At 39.8% G+C, this 26,750-nt stretch overlaps 1 protein-coding gene across 1 annotated transcript in view; it reads left to right on the forward strand.

Annotated features, from left to right (window-relative positions):
- Positions 1-23: 23 nt before the first annotated feature.
- Positions 24-26,750, forward strand: part of UBTD2 (ubiquitin domain containing 2) — a 56,128-nt gene continuing 29,401 nt past the window's right edge. The window contains exon 1 of the mRNA XM_046665739.1: positions 24-379. Coding sequence (XP_046521695.1) covers positions 310-379 — 70 coding nt within the window. The 5' untranslated portion in view covers positions 24-309. The remainder of the gene's footprint in view (positions 380-26,750) is intronic.

A 26,750-nucleotide genomic window follows, 5' to 3' on the forward strand; every position in this document is an offset into this window, starting at 1 on the left:
GGGGCGAGGCGCGCCGCGGCCCCCCGGAATGGGCCAGCCCCGGCCTGGCGGGGCCGAGCCGCAGGCGAGGGCGGCGCGCGGGCCGGGCCTGCCGCGCGGGCGGCCCGGGGGCTGAGGGAGAAGAGGGCGCGGAGGAAGGGGCCGAGCCAAGGCGGTGGGTGGAGCGGCGAGGGGGCGGAGGCTGGGCCGCGGCGGGCGAGCGGAGCGGCGCGCCCGTCCGGAGCTCGGCGGCGGCGGCGCCGGAGGAGGCTGGGGCGGCGGCGCGCCCGGACGAGCGGCCGGAGGTGGCGGACGCGGCGCCGGGGCCCCATGGGCGGGTGCGTGGGCGCCCAGCACGACTCCTCGGGCAGCCTCAACGAGAACTCGGAGGGCACCGGAGGTAGGTGAGCGCCAGGGGGCGGCCTCGGCCCCCCATTGTTCCCGGCCAGGCCCGGCCACCTGTCCCGGCGCCTCGGGCCCGCGGGCGGCGCGGCCGGGGCCCCGCGCCCTTTTGTCATCCCCCTGCCCACGTCGCCCCCGCGCTGCGCTCCGGCCGCCCCGCCGGCCGCGGGGTCTCCGCCCGCTTCCCCGGGCCCCGGGGGGCGTCGTCCGCGCGCCTGGATGTCGCCCTCGGCTTCCCGACCCCGCCGCCTCGGCTCGGGGAGGTCGGCCCCGGAGCCGCCTTCCTGGCCGGCGCGCTGGCCCTCCGGCGCGTTCAATTATTCAGGAGCAGGATGGCGGCGGGCCGGGGAGGGAGCGGGGGAGGGAGGGAGCCGGCCGCATCCCTCGGCCCGGCCCCGCCGCCCGCGCCCTTGCCCGCGCCGCGGAGTTGGCCGGGCTCGGCTTCCCCGAGTTTCAGGTGACAGCTGCGCGAGGTGGCTCCAGCTTGGCCATTTAAACCGGCAGGTTCCCGGAGCTCGGCCGACGGGGGAGGGCTCCGGGGGCGCGGGCGTCCGTTTCCCGAGCGCTGGGGAGCGGCCGCCGGGGGAGACGTGGCTCGGCCGCGGCGCGGGGTGCTGGGCCGGCCGCCGCCGGGTGGGCTCGCCGGATTCCTCGCCGTCGACGTAGAGGAAAGTGCGCGGGTCACAGTGCCAACGCGCGAGTCCGCCTTTCCCGGCGGGATCGCGACTTCAAAAGTTTCCTGACGCCGGACGCGCTTCTGCTTTGGGGTGAATCGTCTGCCCAGGAGAGGGATTTTGGTTCACTTGGTGTTGCAGTGCCGCAGGGTGATGAAATTCTCCTGCCTCGACTTAAGTGACCTTTTGCCGAGTCCATTCTGGAGCTTGTTAGAGTTTTAGTTAAGAAACAGCTTCTGGGAATGGCGAGGATGGCAGTGTTGGTCTTGTTCCATCCTTACGTTAGATGTCTCAAAATGTGGGGCGTATTTATAAGTTCCTAAATTCAGTTGTTCGGGGATGAAAGGGTTTACAACTTTTCCTTAATATCCTAACATTTAGACCAGTTGCTTGCCCTGTCACTTAAGCTCCATCTGTAAATCAGGTACTCCTAACTTTTGGCTGATCAATTTCCTGAATTACGTGATGGTTAGCCATGCCACTTGAATAAGATCTGTGGGCATCCTGTATGACTAAATCCTGGACATATAGTTCGGAGAGCTCACTGAAGTGTGTCTTGAAAAAATCGTCCATGAAAATACTACTTTACAGTGCATTTCAAGTCCTGGTATTACTTGGTGGCATGTTAATAAGATCCTTAGTGATAACAAAGCAGGAAGATAAAAAGGGCATGATTTAAAACAGCTTTGGGTTGGGGTCAAGTTGGGGGTCAAAATGATCCTTCCTGTAAAGGGGGTGATCGTTAATGGTCCCGAAGTATGTTAGTATGTACTTGTTATAGGTAGTATTCAGTTTTAATTAAATATTTTTTCACAGTCATTTAAGAATTCTGATAAACGTTTATCTCCTCTCAGTAATGAACTTGAACCAATTTCTTTAAGCCTTTTGGCAGTGTGGCTTGTGACCAGCCAGGAATTATTAGCATGGGCGTTTAAAAGCATGGAGTCTTAGCTTTTGGTTATTTTTTACCAGTGGTATCTAGTTAGATAGCTATGGTATCAGTTTCTTTGAGAACTGAGTTCTCTGGACCTGAGGCTGTGCCCAAGGTTTAGAAAAAAGGGACATCAACCACCAAACCTCTTTATTTGGCCCTGATGTAACTGGGGTGGAGGAAGGACCTGTGTGGGATAAAAGGATTATTTCTGGAATTTAATTATGGAAGTCTTTTTTCTCCATTACTGTCAGGATAGTTAGGAGTTAATTGTGGTTGAAAGGAATTTGCTCAGGTGAGTGTCAGGTTAACATGTTAAACAGTTCTTGCTTATTACAGGAGGTTTTTTTGGGAAGGGAAAGACTATTTTTCCTGAGGGTGTTGGCACAGATCCTTTGCTTTTCAAACATACAATACGTGGTGGTTAGTAGTTTTAATCTGGACATACTGGGTTATGAAAAATTCTTTTATCAACATGGAGTAAAATACAGTCTTCTTGATGCTTCTCATGACGGGTTTAAGATTTTCATGACAGATTTAATTATATTCACAGTGTTGTGCAAACATCACCCTTTTAGAATGGCTTGACCCTTTCTGAATATCAGCCAGTCTTGGTAAAAAATGACTTCTGTTTTTTAACCTTTATAGGCCATTTGAGATAGTGTACTTTCCCTCTGGATCTAAGTTGCTTATGTATGCAAATAATTATGTATATATTGAGAGAAACTTCCTTACTGGGTGGATTACTTCTTTGAAGGAATTTGGGAAATTTTTGCGAAAGACTGTAGAATATGGAAATGACTGAATTCACGTTATAAGATTTGTGTTATCTCTTGTTTTTGGAATAGTTTGTAATATCTTCCTCTGGTGTACCTTGCCTAGACTTCAGTTTTTGAGTTTCAGCTACTTTGACCGTTTTTTAATGACTAATTTTAATCAAGATAGGTATATTATAGAAATTATACAAGATTATTTAACAGTTCTCTCCAAGCTTCCATGTTCCTAGGATTTCCACTCGTTTTGATGTTTTTAGACAGCATATTCTGTATGGTTCTCTGCTTTATGATGACATTGAGATGCTGTGGTTGGCACTTAGGACCTCTAGACAAGCTTAAACCCGTGGCATTTGCTAAGAAATTAAATCTCTTACAATTTTTAAAAATAAGAAATATGTAGGAAAAAATAAAATGAAGTTAATTGAAGGCAGCCAACTAGCTTCATATTTTGTTCACGTCTTTAATGTAGTGATATACAAAGTAGGTTCTCACTTTCTGGGTGTGTCATTTATTCTGTATGTTCAGTGATATCCCAAGAGGACTGACCCTGGTGGTCTCAGGTTTCCAGGTTTCCAGTAGCATAACTGAATGCTGGACATTCATTTCTTTATTTCAGAATGTCTTGAGAATATCGTGGCGTTCTTTTGGATATCCGTGTATAGCAGCCTTCCAGACATCTACTTGATGAGTAACAATGGTTTCTGAATAATAACAGCTACCATTTGTCCAGTATTTATTATGTGACAGGTACTGTGCTAAGTGATTAGGTTCTCTCATTTAGTCTTAACAACTCTGGGAGGTGGATAATATCTCTTATACATGGATTGAAGCCAGGAGAAATTAAACAACTTACTTAACATGGCATGGCTTATAAATGGCAGAGTGGGAACTTGAACTCAGGGGTATAATAAAGAATGCTGGGGTTTTTTTTTCCTAGTTTCATTTTTTTAATTGTAGTAAAATACATGTAAAAGTTGCCTTTTTTTCTTCCCTTGGTAAGGAAGATTGGCTCTGAGCTAACATCTGTTGCCAATCTTCCTGTATTTTGTATGCGGGATGCTGCCACAAGCATGGCTTGATGAGTGATGTGTAGGTCTGTTCCCAGGATCCGAACCTGTGCACCCTGGGCTGCTGAAGTGGAGTGCACGAACTTAACCACTATGCCAGCCCCCAAAATTTACCATTTTTAAGTGTACAATTCAGTGGCATTAATTATATTCACAGTTGGCAGCCATTACCACTATATATTTCCAAAATTTTTCACCACTCCAAACAGAAACTGGATCCATTAAGCAATATCTCTGCTCCCCCCTCCTCCTAACCCCTGGTAACCTCTAATCTGTGTTTTGTTTCTGTAAATTTGCCTATTGTAGATATTTCATGTAAGTAGAATCAAACAATTTTTGTTTATGGTATATTTTCACTTAGAATAGTGTCTTCCACGTTCCTTCTTTTATAGCAAGTATCAGTACTTCATCCTTTTTATGACTGAATAATATTCCATTGTATGTATGTACCACATTTTGTCTGTTCATCTGTTGGTGGACATTTGGGTTATTCCTACTTTTTGGCTATCGTGAATAATGCAGCTATGAACTTTGGTGTACAAATAGCTGTTTGAGTCCCTGTTTTCAGTTCTTTGGGATATATCCCTAGGAGTGGAATTGCTAGGTCATGTGCTAATTCTTTGTTTACCTTTTTCAGGAACTACCAAACTTTCACACAGCAGCTGCACCATTTCACATTTCTACTAGCAATGTGCAAGGGTTCCAGTTTTTCCACATCCTCACCAACACTTATTTCCCATTTTTTACATTATACCCATTCTAGTGGGTGTAAAGAGGTGTTTCATTGTGGTTCCAGTTTGCATTTCCCTAATGACTAGTCATATTGAGCATCTTTTCATGTGCTTGTTGGACATTTGTGTATCTACTTTGGAGAAATGTTTATTTAAGTCCTTTGCCTACTTTTTACTTGTGTGGGGTTTTCTGTTGAGTTGTAGGAGTTCCTTATATAGTGTCTGTATTAAACCCTTATTGGATATGTGATTTGCAAATATTTTCTCCCATTCTGTAGGTTGTCTTTTCACTCTCTTGATGGTGTCCTTGGATGCACGAAAGTTTTTAACTTTAATGAAGTCCAATTTATCTGTTTTTCCTTTTGTTTCCTGTGCTTCTGGTTTCAGTTTTAAATATATATATTTAACTAATCCTTCACTGATGGAGAAAGAATAAATCTATAACCAATAATTCACAAGTCTTATAACTAACATTTGCTTTCTTAACTATGAATAGAAAGCTGTTTTAAGTTTATTCCCTCTGTCTAATCTGATGAAAAGGTTGATTAGCAATGAAATAGTTTTTAAAAAGTTGACAAAGGTAATCCATAAACCCACTTCAATTTCTTAATCAAGAGATGATTGTTGTATTTTCTGGGGAAGCATTTTACAATCAACAAGCATTGAGTACCCACAATATGCCCAATGTTGTATTGGTTGCTGTTGTTCCAAAAAAAAGGACTCATGATCCTATTTCTTGAGTATGTCAAAATCCTTTTTTAGAAAGCGTAACAGCATATGCACACATGAGACAACTATAAAACGCTATATAAACAGATAAAAATACCATAGGATGATCTGTGCAAGTGCCGAGGGAATAAAGGCAAACAGTGATCTCAGCTGCTCCAGGCTGTGGTCTCTCTACCAGTGGCATTGGCATCACCTGGGAGCATGTCAGAAATGCAGAATCTTGGGCCCCAGCACGGACCTCATGAATCAGAATCTGCATTTTAGCAAGATTCTCAGATGCTTCCTGTGCACGTTAAAGTTTGAGAAGCACTGTTGAGGATTGCTTCTAGTGGGAAGAGACAAAATGAGGAACCCATTAGGGGAAAAAATGGCGTGAGTTGGTGATTTGTTGGATGTAGGGATAAAGAAGAGAAAAGAATCTTCTGTTTGTGAATGTGGGTGACCAGGACTGTTGAGGTGGCTTGGCAGGTTTGGGGGAATTAGAGCTATCTGGGGAGAGCCATTCACCTTTCAGTATGTTAAGGTTTAGTTGACAAAGAATTTTTAAGGTGAAACATCATTTAGGATCATGCAGAAGTTTAGGTGTGGAACTTGGAGATGTTCAGGATTATGAATGTGGATTTTGAAGTCAGCTGGGAGAGGTTGACTGAAGGTGTAAAAGTGATTGACTGCTATAAGTAAAAAGAGGAAAGTACTAAGAATTGCGTCACGAAAACTTCACGGAAGGTGGAGAAATGAGAAATCACCTCTCCGGCATGTCTCAAGGCCTGACCCTAGTAGGTGCTTAGTATACCAAATTTTGTTGTCTTATTGGGAAACGTAAAAAACAGATCTGCCTGTTTTTTACTGATCTAATTGTATTTGAACAGACCATTTGTATAGTTTCAGAAAATAATTCGGTTTGTTAACTTTTCATTCTAGTGTGGTGTTTGCAGAAATTCTAACTGTAGGTTATTACTCATATCCTAACACAAGATAGACTGCTTGGGCATCCAACCCCAGAACATAGCAACAGCACTGCTGAGGTTGGGGTACTTAAGAACAAACGTTTTCTACAAGACGGTTACTTTCTTCACCAAGAACATCGTGCTTCTCTCTTCCTTGTGTATGTTCAGTGTCCCATATGTTACTTCTACATATCAGCTAACTCGGTTGTGTATTGAGTTTTCTTATGCTTCTGCTCTCAGGGCTGTGCCTATAATAAAAAATGAAGCACAATTGAGCATGAGGAGGACTGAAGATTTAGTCTCCTCCTCGTGTGACAGTGAAAGTACAAATCTTTCATATTTTCTGGGTTGGTGAGCTCTGGGGCTTTATGAGAGGGATGCATAAAATTTTATACCAATTGGAGAGAGACATACTGTGAAATAGGAGGCATTTACTTGATGTAAAGCAGAGGGTGGCTGATTTTACTAGGAGGCGTGGAGTTGTGGGGAAAGGACCAAAAGAAAAATAGGCAGCAAGTAGGTGTGGGTTGGAAGTAACAGTGGTACTCTGTGTGGGTAGGTCTGGTAAGTATGAGAATTAAATTTAGGTTGGGGAAGCTACAGTTGGAAAATACTGGGATATGGGGAAAGCTGAATCCTCTTTGGGAAGAGATTTAAGACTGGAGTTTACATTAGAAGTTGACATGGGTTGTTGTAGCCCCTACCTGATCAGCTACCTTCCACCAGGCTAGTCCCACTCTGTTTTCAATTTTCTGCTGAATAAAGGGTTGACGTTTTTTCCCAGTCAAGATTATCTTGGAATTTATGTTGGAAGGGCGTTTTTAAAGAAGTCTCACTGTGGATGTTAAATGGGCTGTTTTTTTCATCTCTGATTTTATTTAGCAATCAGTTGCTAGCGCTGTATACTGTGGACAGAAGCTTTAAGCCGTTAGAAAAGACAGGAATCTTCATTCCTCTGATTTTTGATAACCGTAGTCTATAACACCACTCTTTCTTCTGGAGAAATTTTAATCCATGGGTTTTATTTTTGAATCTACCTGGTTTTGTTACTGTACAGGCAAAGCTTTGGCAGCACCTTGCTTGCAGTACTGTACCCAGGTAAGTCTTCTAATGAGAATGATTACTGAGTGTTAATCACTAGTAATAAGGAAGCTTTGCCTTTATGCTAATAAATTAGTTCTCTCTCTTGTGGCTTTTGACGAAAACACATTCTTCTCTTGTTGCAAGAAAGCATTAGGTTGATTTGGGTAAGCAGCGTGATCATATTAATTGGGCATGCTGATCAATTTGCTGATTTAGTGATTCTCTCATTTTTCCTTACTGCAGACCACCTGAATGGTTTATCTTCATTTGGTGGACCACTGCATCTGCTTCTTCCTGCCGCCCCTCACCGTCCCTACCCAGCTTTCTGCTTCTGCTTAGCGGGCAGTACTAGGCCACCAGCAAGCTCCTCATGATTCACTGGTAGTTCAAGGACCATAGGTTGAGACTTGACTAACGTATGTACTTAAAGATGCATGTGTGTTGGCCAAGAACAATCAGCATGTGTCTTGCATCAGCTACTTTGTTTTTCAGTCAGCAAGAATCAAGTTTGTTTTCGCATATATTCCATATATTGAGCCAAGAGGTTAAATATTGCTGAGTATACACTGGGTGTTGTAATGCCATATTTTTGCATGTTTGAAATAAAACTTTTGGAAGTTTCCATTATAGCTCTGTTTTCAGAAATGAAACTTCTGTTGAAGTTAGATTTCTGAGAAAAAAGAAATATTTACACGTGGAAGTTATTTTAAATGAATTTTACTTGAGCGTGAGGTCTTAATGATATACATTTGCTCAATACTTGACTAGAAATGGATTAGTGACTTTCGGGCTTTTCTGATTAAGTTCTTATCCTCACAGGAAACCCTTCAGATAACTTTTTGCATGTATTTGGCTTGTTAGGTATAAGCAAGGTCAGACTGCTTCTTTGCATCAGTTCAGATAGTTTCCATGCTTGTAGGCTATGTGACAAGAGTATCAAAGGGGCAGAGTAACAAATGGTCCAGGTCATTTAGTTATGAATCTGCTTTGTGATAAATTAATCACTCTCGACTCAGGGCACTTGATTTTTTAGGTGAGTTAAGATGCTTCTTCCTGAAAATTTGAAAAATAGCCAGTTTCCATTATTTCTAACTCCCAGCACTTGAAGCTAACTGTAAATAGGGATATAAATAAGGCGTGCTCTGTGATATCAGGTAGCTATGATCTAATGGAGGAATCCTACAGTTAAATAATTAGGAAAAGTTTTAAAAGTCTCCATAGCAATGAAAAAAGTATTAGAGAAGTTTAAGGAGTAGTGGGGAGCAGAGTCAGGGCTTCACTGAAGATGCAGTGTAAGAAGTTGGTCTTGAAAGGGAGTCGATGAAGAAGGCAGAAGGGCTTTCTGTATGCGGAGGAAATTACTTGTGTAGAAATAGGAAAAAACATGGCACTTTTGGGAAGTGGCAAGGAGCCTGTGGAGGAGATAAGGTGAAATGTGAAGTTACTACCTGTTGTCAGATTTTGGAAGGCATGATTGCTATCATCAGTAGACCAAAATGTGAGACAGTATTATAGGCAAGGCTAGTTAAGTGGTTTGAAACATTTTTTTGTTTGTTTTTTTGTGCATCTAACAATTAAACTAATTCCCATTTAATGCTGCATTCTGAGGTTATTTTATACAAAATTCTCATGTACTAGGTTGTTATAGTCTTAAATAGATTTTTTTCTTCTTTTGTAATTTTAATGGTATTGTCACATACTAAGCATAAGAACCGTGTTTAACTTTTTTACATGCACATGTATGTGTTTGTCTCAGATCAGTCTTTATTCTTGGGTCCCACTTTTCTGGCATATGGAAAGAGTTTGGGCTAAGATTCTGCAGACTTGTCTGAAGTTTCATTTCAATTGAGAAAAGGCCTTCCTTAGCTGTGGTACTTTGGCTCAGTTTCTTCCGTTGTTGAAGAAAGAGAATGGATTAGATCATCTTTATCAAGATTATATCTAATTCTTTTTTTAAACATTTTTAATGACAGTTTTCAATACTTGAATACCCATCACCTAGTGTGTGTCATACACACACACACAGATTTGTTTAACTGTTTGAAAGTGAGTACGGACATCATGACACTTCAACATGCGTCTTTTAAAAAAAAGTCATCCTCCTACATAACAGCGATACCATTATCACTCCTAAGAAGATTAACTATTATTCCCTAAGGTCTAGTCCATAATTAGAATCCTCCAATTGTCCTAAAAATGTCTTTTATAGTTTTTTTTCCTCAAAATAGGATCTAGTTAGCATTAGAGTTACATTTGTCACCTAATCTTTTTAAGTCTAGGACAACCGCTCCCCCTTTCTTCCCTTTGACATTGACTTTTTGAAGAGCTTATAGAATATACCACATTCTGGATTTGTATGATTGTTCCCTTGTGGTGTCGTTTAGTATATTCCTCTAGCCTCTGTATTTTCTGATCTAATTCTAACAGAATATGATTCTTCTGCTATTTCCTATGCTATAGTGGATCCAAAATCCAAACTTTTCCCAGTTCTTTTCTGCTAGTTTCCAACATTGGAATGATCTTTCATTACTGAGTAAGTCTGAGCCTTTTTTCGTTTTCCCACCCAGAATAATCCTGCAGTCCTCTGAGCTTCCGTAGTGCTGTTCTTACAGTACTTACTCCCCTTCTTCTGTTTTTTTCCCTTTCTTGAGGAATAATTGACAAGTATAATTGTATATATTTAAAAGATACAGCATCATGATTTGATATACATATACATGGTGGAACTCTTAACAAAATCAAGATAATGCATCCGTCACCTCACATAGTGAACTTTTTCTGAGTGTGTGGTGAGAGTGGTGAAGGTTTGCTCTCAGCAACTTTCAAGTGTATAATACTGTATTATTAACTGTGGTCATTGCGCTGTACATGACATCCTCAGAACTGAGGCTCCTTCGGAGTGAAAGTTAGTGCCTTTGATTTACATCCCCTCTTCCTATTTTTACACAGATCTTCTATCATGGTGGTTTTGTGCGTCCCTTCTCTTCTCGGAATGGAAACGGCATTGTGACGGGGACAGAGACTTCAGTTCTGTCGTAATGCTTTAGGCTCGATTAACAATCGTGTGAAACACATCTTTGACTTTATAATGGCATTAGGGAGAAAGGAATATTCCCCTAATAGAAGCCTTCCTTAATTCTAGAAGAGGAACTTTGTTAAATAGGACCAGGTAGTGGAATGAAAAGATCTGGGAGTTAGAACCCGAGAGTTCTAGTGCTACCTGTCTCTGTCTCTATGGCCTTAAATAAGTCACTTGATTTCTGGGGTCTTAGTTTTTTCTCATCTATGAAATGAGCGTGTTGGATGAAATCAGTAGACAGAAACTTTTTTGCAGTTGAGACTTCTTTTTTAGGTGTATCTTACCCTGAACACTAACATACCAGCCTCAGCATTTGGTTTCCTTTTGTTTTGATTGTACAGTCACTAAAAAATAAATGATTTAGAGTCTCATGAAGTTCTGTAGGAGACTTTTTAAAAGTTTGAGTCACTGACACTATCTCCTGTACTCTAAACTTAAGGTAAACGCTAACATTATGTCGTGATGGCTTATGTGATATTTTCACTAAGCACTGTTCACTACTTTTTGTGATGAGAGCATATCCTGAACAGATGCGTCTGAGCTTGCTGTGACATTGAGTGGAGCCCCGACCTCCATGTGCTGTGTTAGTGTTCACTGTACAGTGTTACACGAGTGGACAGGTGTGTGCTCTGTTAACAGAGGGCACCGTGCAGTGCTGTGGTTTTTCCCGGTCAGTGACACATTTACAAGAAGTTCCCTAAGTGTCATGTATGCATAGAGCTGGCAAGAGAAGCTTCATTTCAGTGTCTATTTGATTGCTTTGACCCAGCAGCATAAGCTAACATGTTTCATGATGGTCTTTATGTTTGAAATTTGAAAGGGTGGTACATTTTATTAAAAATAAAAATAAAATAGCAAAAATATATTTTACAATATAATTTGAATTATGTTGGTGGGACTCTGAAGCACGTTTGTTTTGTTGAGTTCTTTGGAACTGGTTTTAAAAATCATATGTCTATCCTAGAAAAAAATCTTTTTTTATAGTGATTTATTTATTTTAATTTTTATGTGTGTGTGTGTGTGTGTGTGAGGAAGCTTGGCCCTGAGCTAACATGTGTTGCCCATCATCCTCTTTTTGCTTGAGGAAGGTGGCCCCTGAGCTAACATCTGTGTCAGTCTTCCTCTGTTTTGTATATGGGGCACCACCACAGCATGGCTTGATGAGCGTGTGTAGGTGTACACCCGGGATCCAAACCTGCGAACCGTAGGCTGCCAAAGCTGGGCATGCAAACTTAACCACTGTGCCACCGGGCTGGCCCCTAGGAAAAATCTTTACCTAGCACACATAATTTCAATCAGTTTTTCTCTACTCTCAGGATAGGTGTATTGTTTGGGACATTGTATTAGATATTTGGAATTTCACAGAATTACTGAAAGAATAGTACTATATTAATTGAGAAGGTTACACAATTTAGAGAAATCAAATGCTACTGAAGTGAATTTTAATGCTAAGAAAACTTTAAGAGCAAACAAAGGAAAGATAAAACATTGCGAATAGTGAAGGTGGTGCTATGTGGCTATACCACTAACTGCAGTCTGGTTACAGAATTTTGTTTACTCCTCCCCACAGACCCCCCAAGTTGATTTACTTTTGCTGGGAATTAAAAGGGATGGGGAGCAAGCCCTCAGGTGGTCTTTCTCTTCCAGAACAACTTTTGGCTTCATAATGCACTCCGTAAGTGAAGGTGTTTTATTATTTAAGATGTGAACCTTACCTCTCAGCCCATTTGAAGCTGGAAATGCATCTTGGCACTGTTCGGCCTGTTCTCCCTACCTCTGACATGGCTTGGCTTTTCTCCTTTCTCCTTGGGTATAATGTTCATGCCAACTGTTTGCCTACAACTGGGGCAAACTTATGTTCTACCTTTGGAAGTTCAGCCAGGAAGTGCTTTGTGGAAAATGGGTGAGATCTTGAGTTTGAAAGGTTTGACTGTGGCTTATGATGGAGGAACCAAAATCAGATGAGATGCTAAGGAGGACCTGGTAGGGGAGGTTTGCTGTCTGCCATGTTTGTTAAAGTCTCACTGTTGCTTGTGAAGAATGGCCTAGACCGAGATGGAATGTAGAAGGGAGCTCAGGGGAAGATCTTTGCATCTGGTGAATAAGGCTCAGCTTCTTCCCAGTTCAGGGCCTTGGCTCTATTCCTTTCATTTGGAATGTAAATATTTGTATGTGGTGCTTTTTATTACAGTTCTTAAAAATAGCATGTTTTATTTGTTTAAATTGCTTTTTTAAAATTTTTAATTGAAATTATTCGTTTACTTATTTATTTCCTGTCTTTCCTCACAATATTGTAAGCTCTGTGAGGTCAGGGACCTTGTCTGATTTCTTCTGTACTTTATTCCTAGTATATAGTGTAGTTCCTGATATATGCATTAAATAGTTTATAATTGAATACAGAAGTGAAATAATGACTATTTTATCACTTGGAGAATGAAAAGTTTACTACTTGGTTTTAATTATTTCCTTTGGTTTTGGGTGAAATTATTTTATTATAGTTCCTTAGTTGCACAGAAGCCTGTTATCTTTAGAGACTTTCCTCATGATAGTTAACTCTGGGTTAGAGTCTTATGTGCCCATCTGATGAGGGCAGGCAGTGATCTGGTTTGCTGGTTACAGTCTCTCTCATTTTGTGTTTATTGGTGTATTATTTTATTCTGTAGTCCTTTGCAAACCTAGTGGTGATTTGAATTTCTTTGTATTTGGAAAGAGATTCATTCTATTTGTAGCCCACCCAGCCCGGTGGAAGTGTATTAGACTGCCCTTCAGCTGATCTGGGCTTACGTTGAATGCAGCGGAAATCTAGGCAGCATGAGAAGCTTATAAAGTACTAACAGGGAGTAATGAAAACACTCTTGAAGAATTTAGGGTCTTTTTTTTTGGTAAACAGACATTTTGGGCGATGTTAGAGGAGGGTAAAGTCTGGGGACAAGTTGTAGGATGGAACTGAACTTTGAAGTACTTTACTAAAGACTAATTTCACTTTGAGGGTTAGAACTGCCTGTATTTTCTAAGCCACCTTCCTCCATATAAAAACTAGAAAGAGCATTGTGTTTTTGGGGAAATTTATTATTTAATTATGCAAATATAACTATAACTTATGGATAACTTTGTAACACCTGCTTTATATTATGAGATATTTAATAATGCAAATATATTTAACACTTTTTCTCCTATTTTTACTAGTTAAAATCTCCCTTCCTGACTTATTTGCACAACGTATGTTGAGTATACCTGTGTGGCATAGGTAAATATCTCAACAGGGCCTCGCACAGTGACTTACAAGTAATAGGTAGCTAATAAATACTTGTTGAATGAGTGGATCTTATTGAAGCCAATGAAGTAATGGCTTTTCAGTTGTTTAAGGTTCACAAACATAGTTAACAAATATGTGAGAACCATAATTGTGATATGTTCTTTGTTGTAATTTTTGTTTTTTAAAAAATCTTCAGGGGCTGGCCCCATGGCTGAATGGTTAAGTTTGTGTGCTCCGCTTTGGTGGTCCAGGGTTTCACCGGTTCGGATCCTGGGCGTGGACATGGCACCGCTCTCTAGGCCATGCTGAGGCGGCGTTCCACAGAGGCACTCACAACTAGAATATACAACTATGTACTGGGGGGCTTTGGGGAGAACAAGAAGAAGAAAAAAAGATTAGCAACAGTTGTGAGCTCAGGTGCCAATCTTTAAAAAAAAAAAAAAGTCTTCACATTTTCTTGATTCTTAGAAGAACCCTTTGACTTTAAGGAAGCGTGACATTAATGTTGCCATTTTACAGGGGAGGAAACTGAGGCACAGAGAAGTTTTGATTTGAATGAGGAATACAAAGAGTAGCCCAAACTGTAAGCTCTGTCTTCTGTTTTCTGATTCAGTACTCTTCACAGATGGTGAGGGTTTTTAGTTGACTTTTCTTTCCTTGCAGCAGAAATGTGTGTGTTTTCCTTCATGGCAGTAAACACAGTTAAGTAGAAGTTAATGGAATGTGATTCTTAAGGACTCTTGTATTCGGGCGCCAAAATGGAGATGGCGGCAGTAAAAAATGAGGTGGGTAATTATCTTTGATCTTGGTCAACAAATTATATTGCATTTCACAAGATAGAAATTTTTAACTAAGACCTTAATTATCTAACTGGGTCAAATGGAAAAAAGTGATAATCTTGCTCATCTTCTTTATGCCCCTTTACTTGGTTCTTCTTTTTCATTGTTACTCCTGCCACCTATCTCAGACTGAATGTTTTTTAGCTTAAAACTCAGTTTATTCAAAGTTGTCTTGAATTTAGCATTTGAACTGTGTGGGATAACAGGTTTCCTTGAGGTGCGTAAAGTGCAAGAAGAGAAGACTTTGTCTAATCTGGAGAAAGCTTAATAAAGTTTTCTAGGCTTGTGCTTGTAAATCACCCTTATAGAGTATTAGAAAATTTGTCTGCCTCATGTCATAAAGTGGTGATTGCCCCAAGGGGTGAGTTGAAGGAGGTTGTGTGAAAGTTCTCTCTGATTGGTATATCCAGCAGTCAAAGGATGAGGATTGGAACCCAGAAGTGAATGAGTGTGTGTACTTAAAATATCAGCAGATGGACATTTGGACCCACCTCCTGCTTTTAGAGCTGATAAAAGGAGCAGAGACCATCCGTCTCCTGGAGAGTGTCCCTCAGAAGTGGGGTAGGGGAGAGACCTATGGTGGTCCCATAATACAGTTTCATTATCATAACTTGTGCTTTTTCTGGTGGTCACCAATAAATTTCTGCCTTGGGCCAGTTACCTTGGAAATAATAATTTTAATTTGATGGTGATTAAAAGGCATTTGGGTCTTTGATCATTGTTGTGTTGCCAAAAGTGAACACACAGGGCCTGTTGAACAAGCCCTTCTGTGAATTTGGTTTTCGCTGCTCTGGGTTTGTGATGGTTGCTTCAAGTCACAGATACTTCTCTCTTCCTAAATGACCCAGTAGATTATATGCCTTTTAAATCCTCATGATTTCGAAGTGAAAAATTAAGTGCCACTACATAGAACAAGTAGGACATAATGACAAGGACCTTGAGAAACAATAAAATGATACCAGTACTTCTGGAATGAGCACTGAATAAGAAACTTAAGCCATAATAAGAGCTTTGAGAATGGGGAGCATTGCTTATCTGTTATTGAATGAAATGTAATACTCTTGGAAACAAGAAAGAGACTGTCCTTTTGTATTGATTAATCATGGGGTAGAAAACAGGGTCTTGTGTGTGTTTGTACTTTTGTTTTCTGTGTACCAACACTAAATGTGCTAACTAGAAATTACAATATAACTGTGTAGGGAGAGCAAATGACTGAAAAAAAAACCTTTTTTTTCTCTAACAGATAATCCTTAAGCATTTTAAGAAGAGATTAATAAATAGGGACAATACTAAAGGTAGGCTTTTCAGTTGGGACAAGGATAAATACTAAAAATCTTATATGTAGGAAGTTTCACCATTTATCAGAGAGGGAGGAAAAAGTTTTCAAATGAAACCTTGAAGGGAGATTAAAGAAAATTAAGACATAGAATAAAATTCAATTTCCATTGAGAAATAGTTCTGATTTAATAAAAGGGAGTATAAAACACATTGGCAAGTTATTTTTATAGTGAAATCTTGGAGGAAAATGCTATACAATTTTAATGAATAGGAAAGTATTGATTAATGTTATCTTTGCATTTACTCCTGATAGAATCTAAAAGCTACTTATAACATTGCTAAACTAAATCAATACCTGGTTAGAAGTTCAGACTGGAGTGTTTATAAAATCACTTCTGCCTTCTAGGTAAGAAAAGAGAATAATTAACGCTTTTGATTCCTATACAAACACACACTCATATATATGTTCATTATATATACTGTATGTATACACCATACACACTATATATACACACGACATATATATACACATATACAGTATACACACTATATGTATATTCATTATTATATATAATCTCTGTTTTATATGAGAACTTGTTTAGGACTAATCCACTATATTGTCATTTTTAAAGCTTTTTAAAAACTTTTTGTGAAAAAATTAAAAAAAATTAAAAAGCATATTTAAGAAAAAGTAAATTACATTTATCCTACCAGCTAACGTAAGCGTTTTGGTGTATGGGCTGGCCCAGTGCTGGACTGGGTAAGTCTGCACGCTCTGCGTTGACGGCCTGGGGTTTGCAGGTTTGGATCTGGGTGTGGACCTGCACACCATTTGTCAAGCCATGCTGTGGCAGTGTCCCACATACAGAATAGAGGACAGTTGGCACAGATGTTTGCTCAGGGACAGTCTTCCTCACCAAAAGGAAAAAAAATGTGGTGTACATCCTTTCGGACTCAGGATGTGTAGCTGTGTGTATAACAGGGAGTAAGAGCAAAAATCAGTTCGTATGTTCAGAGAAATATGTAGTGCTTGAGGGTCATTGTAGCTACAGCTCCTAGAGCAGTTATGGCTTGTAGAATTTGACTTTACTGATATTCTAACTTTGGGATGTACAGGCATACCTCATTTTCTTGTGCTTTGCAGATATTGTATTTTTTACAAATTGAAGGTTTATGGCAACCCTGCATTAAACAAATCTATCAGGGCCATTTTTTTTTTTTTTAAAGACTTTATTTTTTTTTAAAGATTTTTTAAAATTTTTTTTCCTTTTTCTCCCCAAAGCCCCCTGGTACACAGTTGTATGTTCTTCGTTGTGGGTCCTTCTGGTTGTGGCATGTGGGATGCTGCCTCAGCGTGGTGTGATGAGCAGTGCCGTGTCCGCACCCAGGATTCGAACCAACAAGACACTGGGCCGCGTGCAGCGGAGCGCGGGAACTTAACCACTCGGTCACGGGGCCAGCTCCCTATCAGGGCCATTTTTACAATGACATTCGCTCATTTCATGTCTGTGTATCACATTTTTGTACTTCCTGCAATATTTCAAGCTTTTCAGTTATATTTGTTTTGCTAATCTGTGATCAGTGGTCTTTGATGTTGCTGTTGAAATAGTTTTGGGGCACCACAAACTGCGCTCACCTAAGTCGGTGAACTTAATAAATGTCGTGTCTGTTCTGACTGCTTCACCGACCAGCTGCTCCCCCATCTCTCTCCCTCTCCTCGGGCCTCCCTATTCTCTGAGACAAACAATATTGAAATTATGGCAATTAATAACCGTACAGTGGCCTCTAAGTGTTCAAGTGAAAGGAAGCGTCACACGTCTCTCACTTTAAATCAAAAACTGGAAATGATTAAGCTTAGTGAGGAAGGCATGTGGAAAGCTGAGATCAGCTGAAAGCTAAGCCTCTTGCACCAAACAGCCAAGTTTGAAGGCAAAGGAAAAGTTCTTGAAGGAAATTAAAAGTGCTGCTCCACTGAACACACGAATGATAAGTGAAACAGCCTTGTTGCTGATATGGAGAAAGTTGTAGTGGTCTGGATAGAAGATCAAACCAGCCACAGCATTTCCTTATGCCAAAGCCTAATCCAGAGCAAGGCCCTAACTTTTCCTCTTCAATGCTCTGAAGGCTGAGAGAGGTGAGGAAGCTGCCGAAGAAGAGTTTGAAGCTAGCAGAGGTTGGTTCATGAGGTTTAAGGAAAGAAGCTGTCTCAAAAGTGCCAGGTGAAGCAGCAAGTTATCAGAAGATCTAGTTAAGATAATTAATGAAGGTGGCTGCACTAAACAACAGATTATCAGTGTGGACAAAACAGCCTTATTGGAAGAAGATGCCATCTAGGACTTGCATAGCTAGAGAGGAGAAGTCGGTGAGGACAGGCTGACTCTCTTGTTTGGGGCTAATAGCAGCTGGTGACTTTAAGTTGAAGCCAGTGCTCATTTACCACTCTAAAAGTTCTAGGGCCCTTAAGAATTATGCTACATCTACTCTGTCAGTGCTCTGCAAATGGAACAGGGAAGCCTGGATGACAGCACATCTGTTTACAACATAGTTTACTGAATACTTTAAGCCCACTGTTGAGACCTACTGCTCAGGAAAAAAGGTTCCTTTCAAAATACTACTGCTCATTGGCAGTGCACCTGGTCACCCAAGAGCTCTGATGGAGATGTACAACAAGATTAATGTTGTTGTCGTGGCTGCTAACACAGTCTCCATTCTGTAGCCCATGGATCAAGAAGTAATTTCAACTTTTAAGTCTTATTATTTAAGAAATACATTTTTGTAAGGCTAAAGCTGCCATAGATAGTGATTCCTCTGATGGCTCTGGGCAAGGTAAATTAAAAACCTTCTGGAAAGGATTCACCATTATAGATGCCACTAAGAACATTTGTGATTCTTGGGAAGAGATCAAAATATCAACATTAACAGGAGTTTAAAAGAAAGTGATTCCAACCCTCAGGGATAAGTTTTCAGGGTTCAGGACTTCAGTGGAGGAAGTCGCTGCAGATGTGGTGGAAATAGCAAGGGAGCTAGAATTAGAAGCAGAGCCTGAAGACGTGACCGAATTGCTGCAGCCTCATGATAAAACCTTAATGAATGATGAGCTGCTGCTTATGGGTGAGCATATAAGAAATGGTTTCTTGAGATGGAATCTGCTCCTGGTGAAGACACTGTGAAGATAGTTGAAATGACAACAAAGGATTTAGAATATGACATAGACTTAGTTGATAAAGCAGCAGCAGGGTTTGAGAGGATTGACTCCAATTCTGAAGGAAGTTCTGCTGTGGCTAAAATGCCATCAGACAGCATCGCACGCTGCAGAGAAATCGTTCATGAAAGGAAGAGTCAGTCGATGTGGCAAACTTCATTGTTGTGTTATTTTAAGAAATTGCCACAGCCACCCAACCTTCAGCAGCCACCGTCCTGTCCTGATCAGTCAGCAGCCATCAGCACGGAGGCGAGACCCTCCAACAAGATTACAACTCGCTGAAGGCTCAGGTGATCGTTAGCGCTTTGCAGCCAGCAGTAAAGCATTTTAAAATTAAGGTATGCAGATTGTTTTCTTAGACATAGTGCTATTGCAAACTTAGTAGGCTATACTATAGTGTAAACATAGCTTTTATATGCACTGAGAAACCAGAAAATTTGTATGACTCAGTATTTATTGCACTATTTGCTTTATTGCAGTGGTCTGGAACTAAGACCTGCAATATTTCTGAGATACGCCGGTAATGACAGTGTTCTTGTTAGCTTTTCATTTTGAGAGTGCTTGTCAGTATATTTTCTGAAATTGACCTGGCTGTTTGTTTTAAAAGTTAGGAATTAGTAGAGGCACCACAATCATGTGGGAGATGCACGTCTCAGGACTTAATCTGAGGAAATGCAGTGTAAACTAGAGCAGAGGGAATACCCTGCCATGATTGGGCAAGTTTCCCAATGCCTTTATGTGGGCACTTTGCAAGAGTACAGTATTTCTGACTATTATTGACAGTACTTCCTTCTAAACAGTGCAGTTTAAATGAGCTAAAAATAAAACTTGGAATTTTGTAATGGTGATAGCTGTAGAAGCAGTTTAAAAGAGTTAAATGACATCCAGGATCTCTCTCTCTCTTTTCCCATGAATCTAACCCAAGGCAATACAGTTTCTGGTAGTTTTCCTGTTACTTTGATTGTTCGCATCAAATATCACTTCCTTTATAACTTGGTAGAAGGCTAGAGAATTTGATGTTTGAGTCCCAGTTCTGCTTTATGTATTTTGTGACAAAATCTTGAACAAGTCAAAATATCATTGTTTTGTGGTTCTTTTGAGCCCTGTCTTTGATTCTTATCTGTTCTTAAAATTAAGAGGGCTTTAACTGTACTTAGAAACCCATTCAAGGAGAAGGACTTGGCAAATGAGCACAATTTCAAGTAAAGTGTGTTTATCCATATTTTTGCCAGACACTTAGCAAACATTAGAATTTTCAAGGGAGGAAAACTTCAGATTGGAAAGGGAGACCACCTTCAATAAAGAATCTTACGGACTGCTAGTGTCTCTCCTAGGAAACACATGGTACTTCCCTTGGCAGTGGGCTTGGGACAGGCACCAGCGTGCTTTGGGTGATTGGTGTATGCTGTCTGGGAAACAGCGTGTTGTTTGGACACTGAAGATCACTGCCAACTTGGTAGGCCATCGTAAGCACTGGTTCACACCTTGGAAACCACGTGGAGCCCCAAGACCTTACAGATGGACTAATCCTGTAGTTTCAGTTTGGGAGGGTGGGTGAAAGTCTGGGGCCGTGTTGAACATTTGTTCTAGTAATTCTTAAAGCCGTGCAGCAGTATGGTCCTAGTGGCTAAGAGTTGAACCTTGGAGTCAGTCCTTGTGGGTTTGAGTCCCAGCTGTACCGTTTAGCTATATGATCTTTGAGAGATTTTTATTCATTTAATAACATTTGTGTTGTTTTTTATGTGCCAGGCACTGTTCTAATTGTGTGACAAATATTACCTCATGAATCTTCGTAGCACTCCTATGAAATAGATATTATTATTGTCATCTCCTTCATCCTCCTCCCCACCTAGGTACTTTACCTTTTGAAGTTTGTTTCCTCATTTTCAGATGGAGATTACACTAGAGTTGAGAGGATTCAGTGGGACAGTACATAGCTGGCACCCTGCTCAGTGGCTGGACCATAGTAAGCATTCTCTGTTGACTATTGTTATTTTTTCTGAGAAAAGCAACATTTTGTGGCAAACTGCTACCTTCTTTACTCATGATGTAACAGTCAGAGTGGTAGGGATCATTCCCTGTAGGGTCTTCTAAACACTTACAGGAACATTCCTGAAGAATTTTGAGTTGATCAAGGAAAGTCTCGCAGGGTCTAATTGTGTCCAGACACAATCAGCACCCTTATGGTGTTCTGGGTCTTTGGGGCCAGGTGAGATCTAGATTAATATCATAGTTGTCTTCCAAACACAGATCTGTATCCAAGGGATTATCAAAGGGTCACAGGTCAGTTTTTTTTATTATTATTTTAAAATTAAATTAAATTAAATTTTCTTCCTTCTGCTCCCTGAAACCGCCCAGTACATAGTTGACATAGTTGTGTATTCTAGTTGTGGTCCTTTTGGTTGTGCTCTGTGGGATGCCGCCTCAGCATGGCCTGATGAGCAGTGCTAGGTCCGTGCCTAGGATCTGAACTGGCGAAACCCTGGGCCGCTGAAGCAGAGTGCACGAACTTAACCACTCGGCCACAGGGCCGGCCCTAGGTCGTCTTTATTTTTTTAACTTTATTTTAAAATAATGTCAGACTTACAGAAAAGTTGCAAAAACAAATACAAAGCAGTTCTGCATACCTTTCATCCAGGTTTCCCCCAAATGTTAACATTTTATTACATGTACTTTATCATTCTCTTTTATTTATATACATATATGTGTGTAAATACTTATATTTTCTTGAACCATTTGATTAAATTGCAGACAGGAAACTCTTTTGCCCATAAGTACTTTGGTATGTATTTCGTAAGAACAAGGACATTCTTTTATATAACCACAATACAATGATGAAAATCAGGAAATGAATATTGATATAATGCTAATATCTTAGTGAGATTTCACCATTCAAATTTTCACCATTGTCTTCACTCTTACGCAAAGAAAATCATCCAGGATCATGCATTGTGTTTAGTTATCTTTTTAGTCTGCTTTAATCTGAAACAGTTCTGGAGATTTTTTGTCTCTCATGACCTTGGCATTTTCAAAAGTATAGGCCAGGTATTTTGCAGAGTGTTCATTAATTTGAATTTGTCTGATGTCTCCTCATGATTATTCAGTCTGGGCAAGAATACCACAGAAGTAAGATTTATCCTTCTCAGGGCAGCATGTTAAGAGTCACAAAATGTCTGATTTTCCCAGTGGTAATTTTAATTTTGATCACTGAAGGTGCCTGTTAAGTTTCTTCACTGTAAAGTTACTGTTTTTCCCTGTGCAGATAGTAAGTATCTAATGGGAAGATTGAATTTATATAAATATTTTGTTTCTTATCAAACAGGCACTAGTTTTAGCATCCGTTGATAATTCTTGCCTGGAATAATTATTATGGTGGTTGTCAAATGGTGATTTTCTGTTAACATCATTCCTTTTATATTTATTAATTGGCGTTTTATTGTAAGAAAGAGCTCTCTCATCTTCCTCATTTATTTGCTTATGTATATTAGTATATACTCAAGGTTTTCTGTTTTATTACATGGGGTATAATCTATTACTGTTGTTACTTATTTTGATGCTCAAATTGTACCAGATTGGCCAGTGGGAGCTCCTCCACTCTGGCCTTTGTGTTCTTTTGACATATCTTCAGTGTTCTTTGTTTTCTGGCATAACACAGTGTTCCAGGCTCATCTTGTATTTTACCTGTCAGCCCTGGAATCAGCCAAGAATGCCTGGTTCCTTTTATTGGAGAATGATGTTTAGAAGCCAAGATCTAGTCTCCAGGTATATTTAGTGCTATTGAAATGTCATTGCCTCTAGGTCCTCTCAGTGGAAAGAGCTAGGATACAGGATATGTATATATCTCCTAGGGGTTCCTAAGATGGATATGTATATATCCATATCTATATCTATCTATCTATCAATCACACATCTATATCTTTTTATGTATTAAAAACAATGAGTTCATTCTGATATCTCTAATTCCAATCTATACAGGGTTCACTCTAGCCTTCCCCTGTCTGTATTTATAATTCTCTAACAGGGAAGAAAGCTGGCTCCAGTTTTCATGGTATGTTTACTTATTTACTCAATCTGAGAATACACATAAAGTAGTTCTGGAATTGCTAATTCATTTTATTGTGAAAAACAAAACTACCTAGTAGAGTTGAGTATTTGTTTACTGTTCTTTATGTCTTAAGCCTAAGGGTAAAATTACTGTCTTCTAAAGTACACAGGGTTAGGTGTACACCATTTTAATGTAGTTATGTTAATCATTTGAAATACTGTTAGATTCATTTGTTTCTATTTATATTCTATTTTTAGTCCCACCCCCTTTTCCTTGTTGACTTTGAGTATGTGAAATATTAACATAGTTCTAAAAATTAGAACTAGGCAAAAAGGAGTATTCAGAGAAGTGTTACCCTTATCCACCTCTCCCTCTTATTCATCCTCCCATTATTTCCATTCTGTTCCCACCCACCCTTTGTAAGTAAATGATACCAGTGGTTTCTGGTTTATCCTTGTTTCCTTTTGTACAGATGAGCTGATACATGTCTGCCTGTCTTTCTTTTCTGTCAATTCTTTTCTACCTTCCTTCCTTCCTTTGTTGTAGGACTTCTCTTGAATAGTGAAAAATTGCTTCTCCAGCAGGGGTATTATACCCTTCAGTATATTTTTTGGGATTACAATACCTCATCAACCTGTATCGCCTCAGGATACATCTGTATAAATACATAGCAATTATATATAACTAGTTTTAGATGTGGCATTGGTATACAGTATCCTTACTTTATAGTTATACCATTATGCACCATGATAACTATGCTTTAAGGTGTTGAATGTCTCATAGAACTCCTTGTTTGAAGTGAGACTGGTTTCTTCTTTTGTATGTTGTGTTACGTAGTTCCAACCAGATTGTCTGAACTAAAAAGTTTTGAGTCCCCAAAGAATAGTAACTCTTTTTTTTTTTTTTTTTTTTGCTGAGAAAGCTTTGCCCTGAGCTAACATCCGTTGCCAGTCCTCCTCTTCTTTTTTCTTTTCTTTTTTTTTTTTGCCTCAGGAAGATTAGCCCTGAGCTAACATCTGTGCCAGTCTTCCTCTATTTTGTTTGTGGTTCACCACCACGGTGTGGCTGACTTGTGGTGTAAGTTCATGCCCAGGAATCGAACCCGTGAACCCAGGCCACCGAAGCAGAGCATGCTGAATTCAATCACCATGCCACAGGGTTGGTGCCTCCTTTATTTTCCCTGATTGTACAGTGAAGCAAGAGGTACTTAGAATATACTTTTTGGTGAATTGTAACCAAACTCAGTGGGTTCATCTCTTGGTGAGTGTGGACCTGAAAAGCACAACCAAGGCTGAAGAAGGTGAAGAAAAGGTTTATTGCTTTCATCAGTAATGAAGAACACCTGGGAATTTTCCCAAATGCATGGTTTTCCAGAGCTCAGTGCCAGTGGAGACTTTATACTCAAGAGTGCAGAGGATTACGGATGTATTTGTTACAACTGTGTAACAACTGTGGCCAGTCAGGGCACATGCAGTAAATAAGGAGGCGATTACATAATGAGTTCAAGGTACCTGCCATTATGTAACGAGTTCAAAGTAACTTTTGGACACCTGGAGCTGGAACAGTTTGCAGGGGTCTTGCTGCAACCAGGTAAGTTTCATGGTAAAATGGCAACATCTGCAAAAATGAGGACATCAACTTGTGAAAAACAGAACAGTTTAGTTTTCTCCTTGTCTGGAAAACATTTCACAGACCATGTTAGTTATTGATCAGATTCTCAGTAACCCTTTCCTTGCCTGGTTCCTGGTTGCAGAAGCCTGTTGCTATAAGCTCTCTCTCTGTGTCTCTCTTTTTAAACCATAGGAGTTTAACTCTTACCTTGTCATCGTCTTGATCTTAGGGGGAAAGCTTTCGGTGTTTCTTCATTGAATATGATAACTGTGGGTTTTTCATAAAGGCCTTTTATCATGTTGTGAAAGTTCCCTTCTATTCCTAGCTTTATGAGTATTTTTATCATGCAAGAGTGTTGGGTGTTGTTAGATGCTTTTTCTACATTCATTGAGATAATCATGTGTTCCCCCACCCCCTTTATTCTGTTAATGTGGCATATTACAGTGATTGATTTTCTTACGTTGAACCCCTCTTGCGTTCCTGGGATAAATCACACTTGATCATGATGTATAATCTTTTTAATATGCTGTTGGATTCGGTTTGCTGGTGTTTTGGTGAGGATTTTTGCATCTATCTCCTTAAAGGATACTGGTGTGTAGTTTTCTTGTAGTGTCTTCGGCTTTGGTTAAGGTAATGCTGGCCTCATAGAAAGAGTTAGGAAGTGTTCCCCACTCTTCTATTTTTGGAAACTTTTGAGAGGGGTTGGTGTTAATTCTTCTTGAAATGTTTGGTAAAATTCACCAGTGAAGCCATCTTCACTGGTGTTTGATTACTGGTTCAATCTCTTTACTTGTTATAGGTCTGTTGAGATTTTCTTACATCAGTTTTTGATAGTTGCTATGTTTCCAGGAATTTGTCCATTTCATCTAGGTCATCTAATTTGTGTGACATACAACTGTTTATTGTATTCTAGTTTTCTCTGATAATCCTTTTTGTTTCTATAGTCGGTAGTAATAGCTGCTCTTGTGTTGCTGATTTTAGTTATTTGTACCTTCTCCCATTTATTCTTAGTCTAGCTAAAGATTTGTCAATTTTGTTGATCTTTTCAAAAAACTAACTTTTTGGTTTTGTTGAATCTCTCTATTGTTCTTCTGTTCTCTTTTTTGTGTATCTCCACTCTACTCTTTATTATTACCTTCCTTCTGCTAGCTTTGGGTTTACTTTGCTCTTCTTTCTTTTAGTTCCTTGAGGTGAAAGGTTGGGTTGTTGAGATCTTTCTTCTTTTTTAATGTGGACATTTACAGTTCCGAATTTCCCTCTCAGCACGGCTTTTGCTGCATCCCATGCCTTTTTGTATGTTGTGTTTTTGTTTTAATTTGTGTCAATATATTTTCTCATTTTCCTTGTGGTTTCTTATTTGATCCATTGGTTGTTTAAGAGTGTGTTGTTTAATTTTCATATATTTGTGGATTTTCCAGTTTTCCTTCAGTTACTGGTTTCTAGCTTCATTCCATTATGGTCAGAGAAGATACATTGTATGATATCAGTCTCAAGTTTATTGAGACTTGTTTTGTGGCCTAATTTATTAGTCTGTCCTGGAGAATTTCTCTGTGCAATTAAGAAAAATTTGTGTTGTACTTTTGTTGGATAGAGTGTTCTATATATGTCTGTTAGGGTTAGTTGGTTTATAGTATTGTTCGAGTCCTCTGTTTCATTATTGATATTCTGTCTAGATGTTCTGTCCATTGAAAATGGAGTATTGAAGTTTCCAACTATTATTGTAGAACTGGTTCTCCCTTCACTTCTGCCAATATTTCTTTCATGTATTCTGGGGCTCTGTTGTCAGAAACATATATTTTATGATTGCTATTTCTTCCGGATGAATTGACACATTTATTATAAAATGTCCTTCGTTGTCTGTAGTAATAAATTTTGTCTTAAGATCTATTTTATCTAATATAAATATAGCTACTCCAGTTCTCTTTTGGTTACTGCTTACGTGGTATATCTTTTCCCATACTTTTGCTTTCAACCCATATGTGTTTTTCAATGTAAAGTGTCTTTCTGTAGACAGCGTATAGTTGAATCATGGTTTTTGGTCCATTCTGCAAATTTCAACATTTTTATTGGAATGCTTAATAATTATATTTCATGTTATTATTAAGATAGGATTTATGTCTG

The sequence above is a fragment of the Equus quagga genome, chromosome 7 (genome assembly GCF_021613505.1).
Source record: "Equus quagga isolate Etosha38 chromosome 7, UCLA_HA_Equagga_1.0, whole genome shotgun sequence".
NCBI lineage: Eukaryota > Metazoa > Chordata > Mammalia > Perissodactyla > Equidae > Equus > Equus quagga.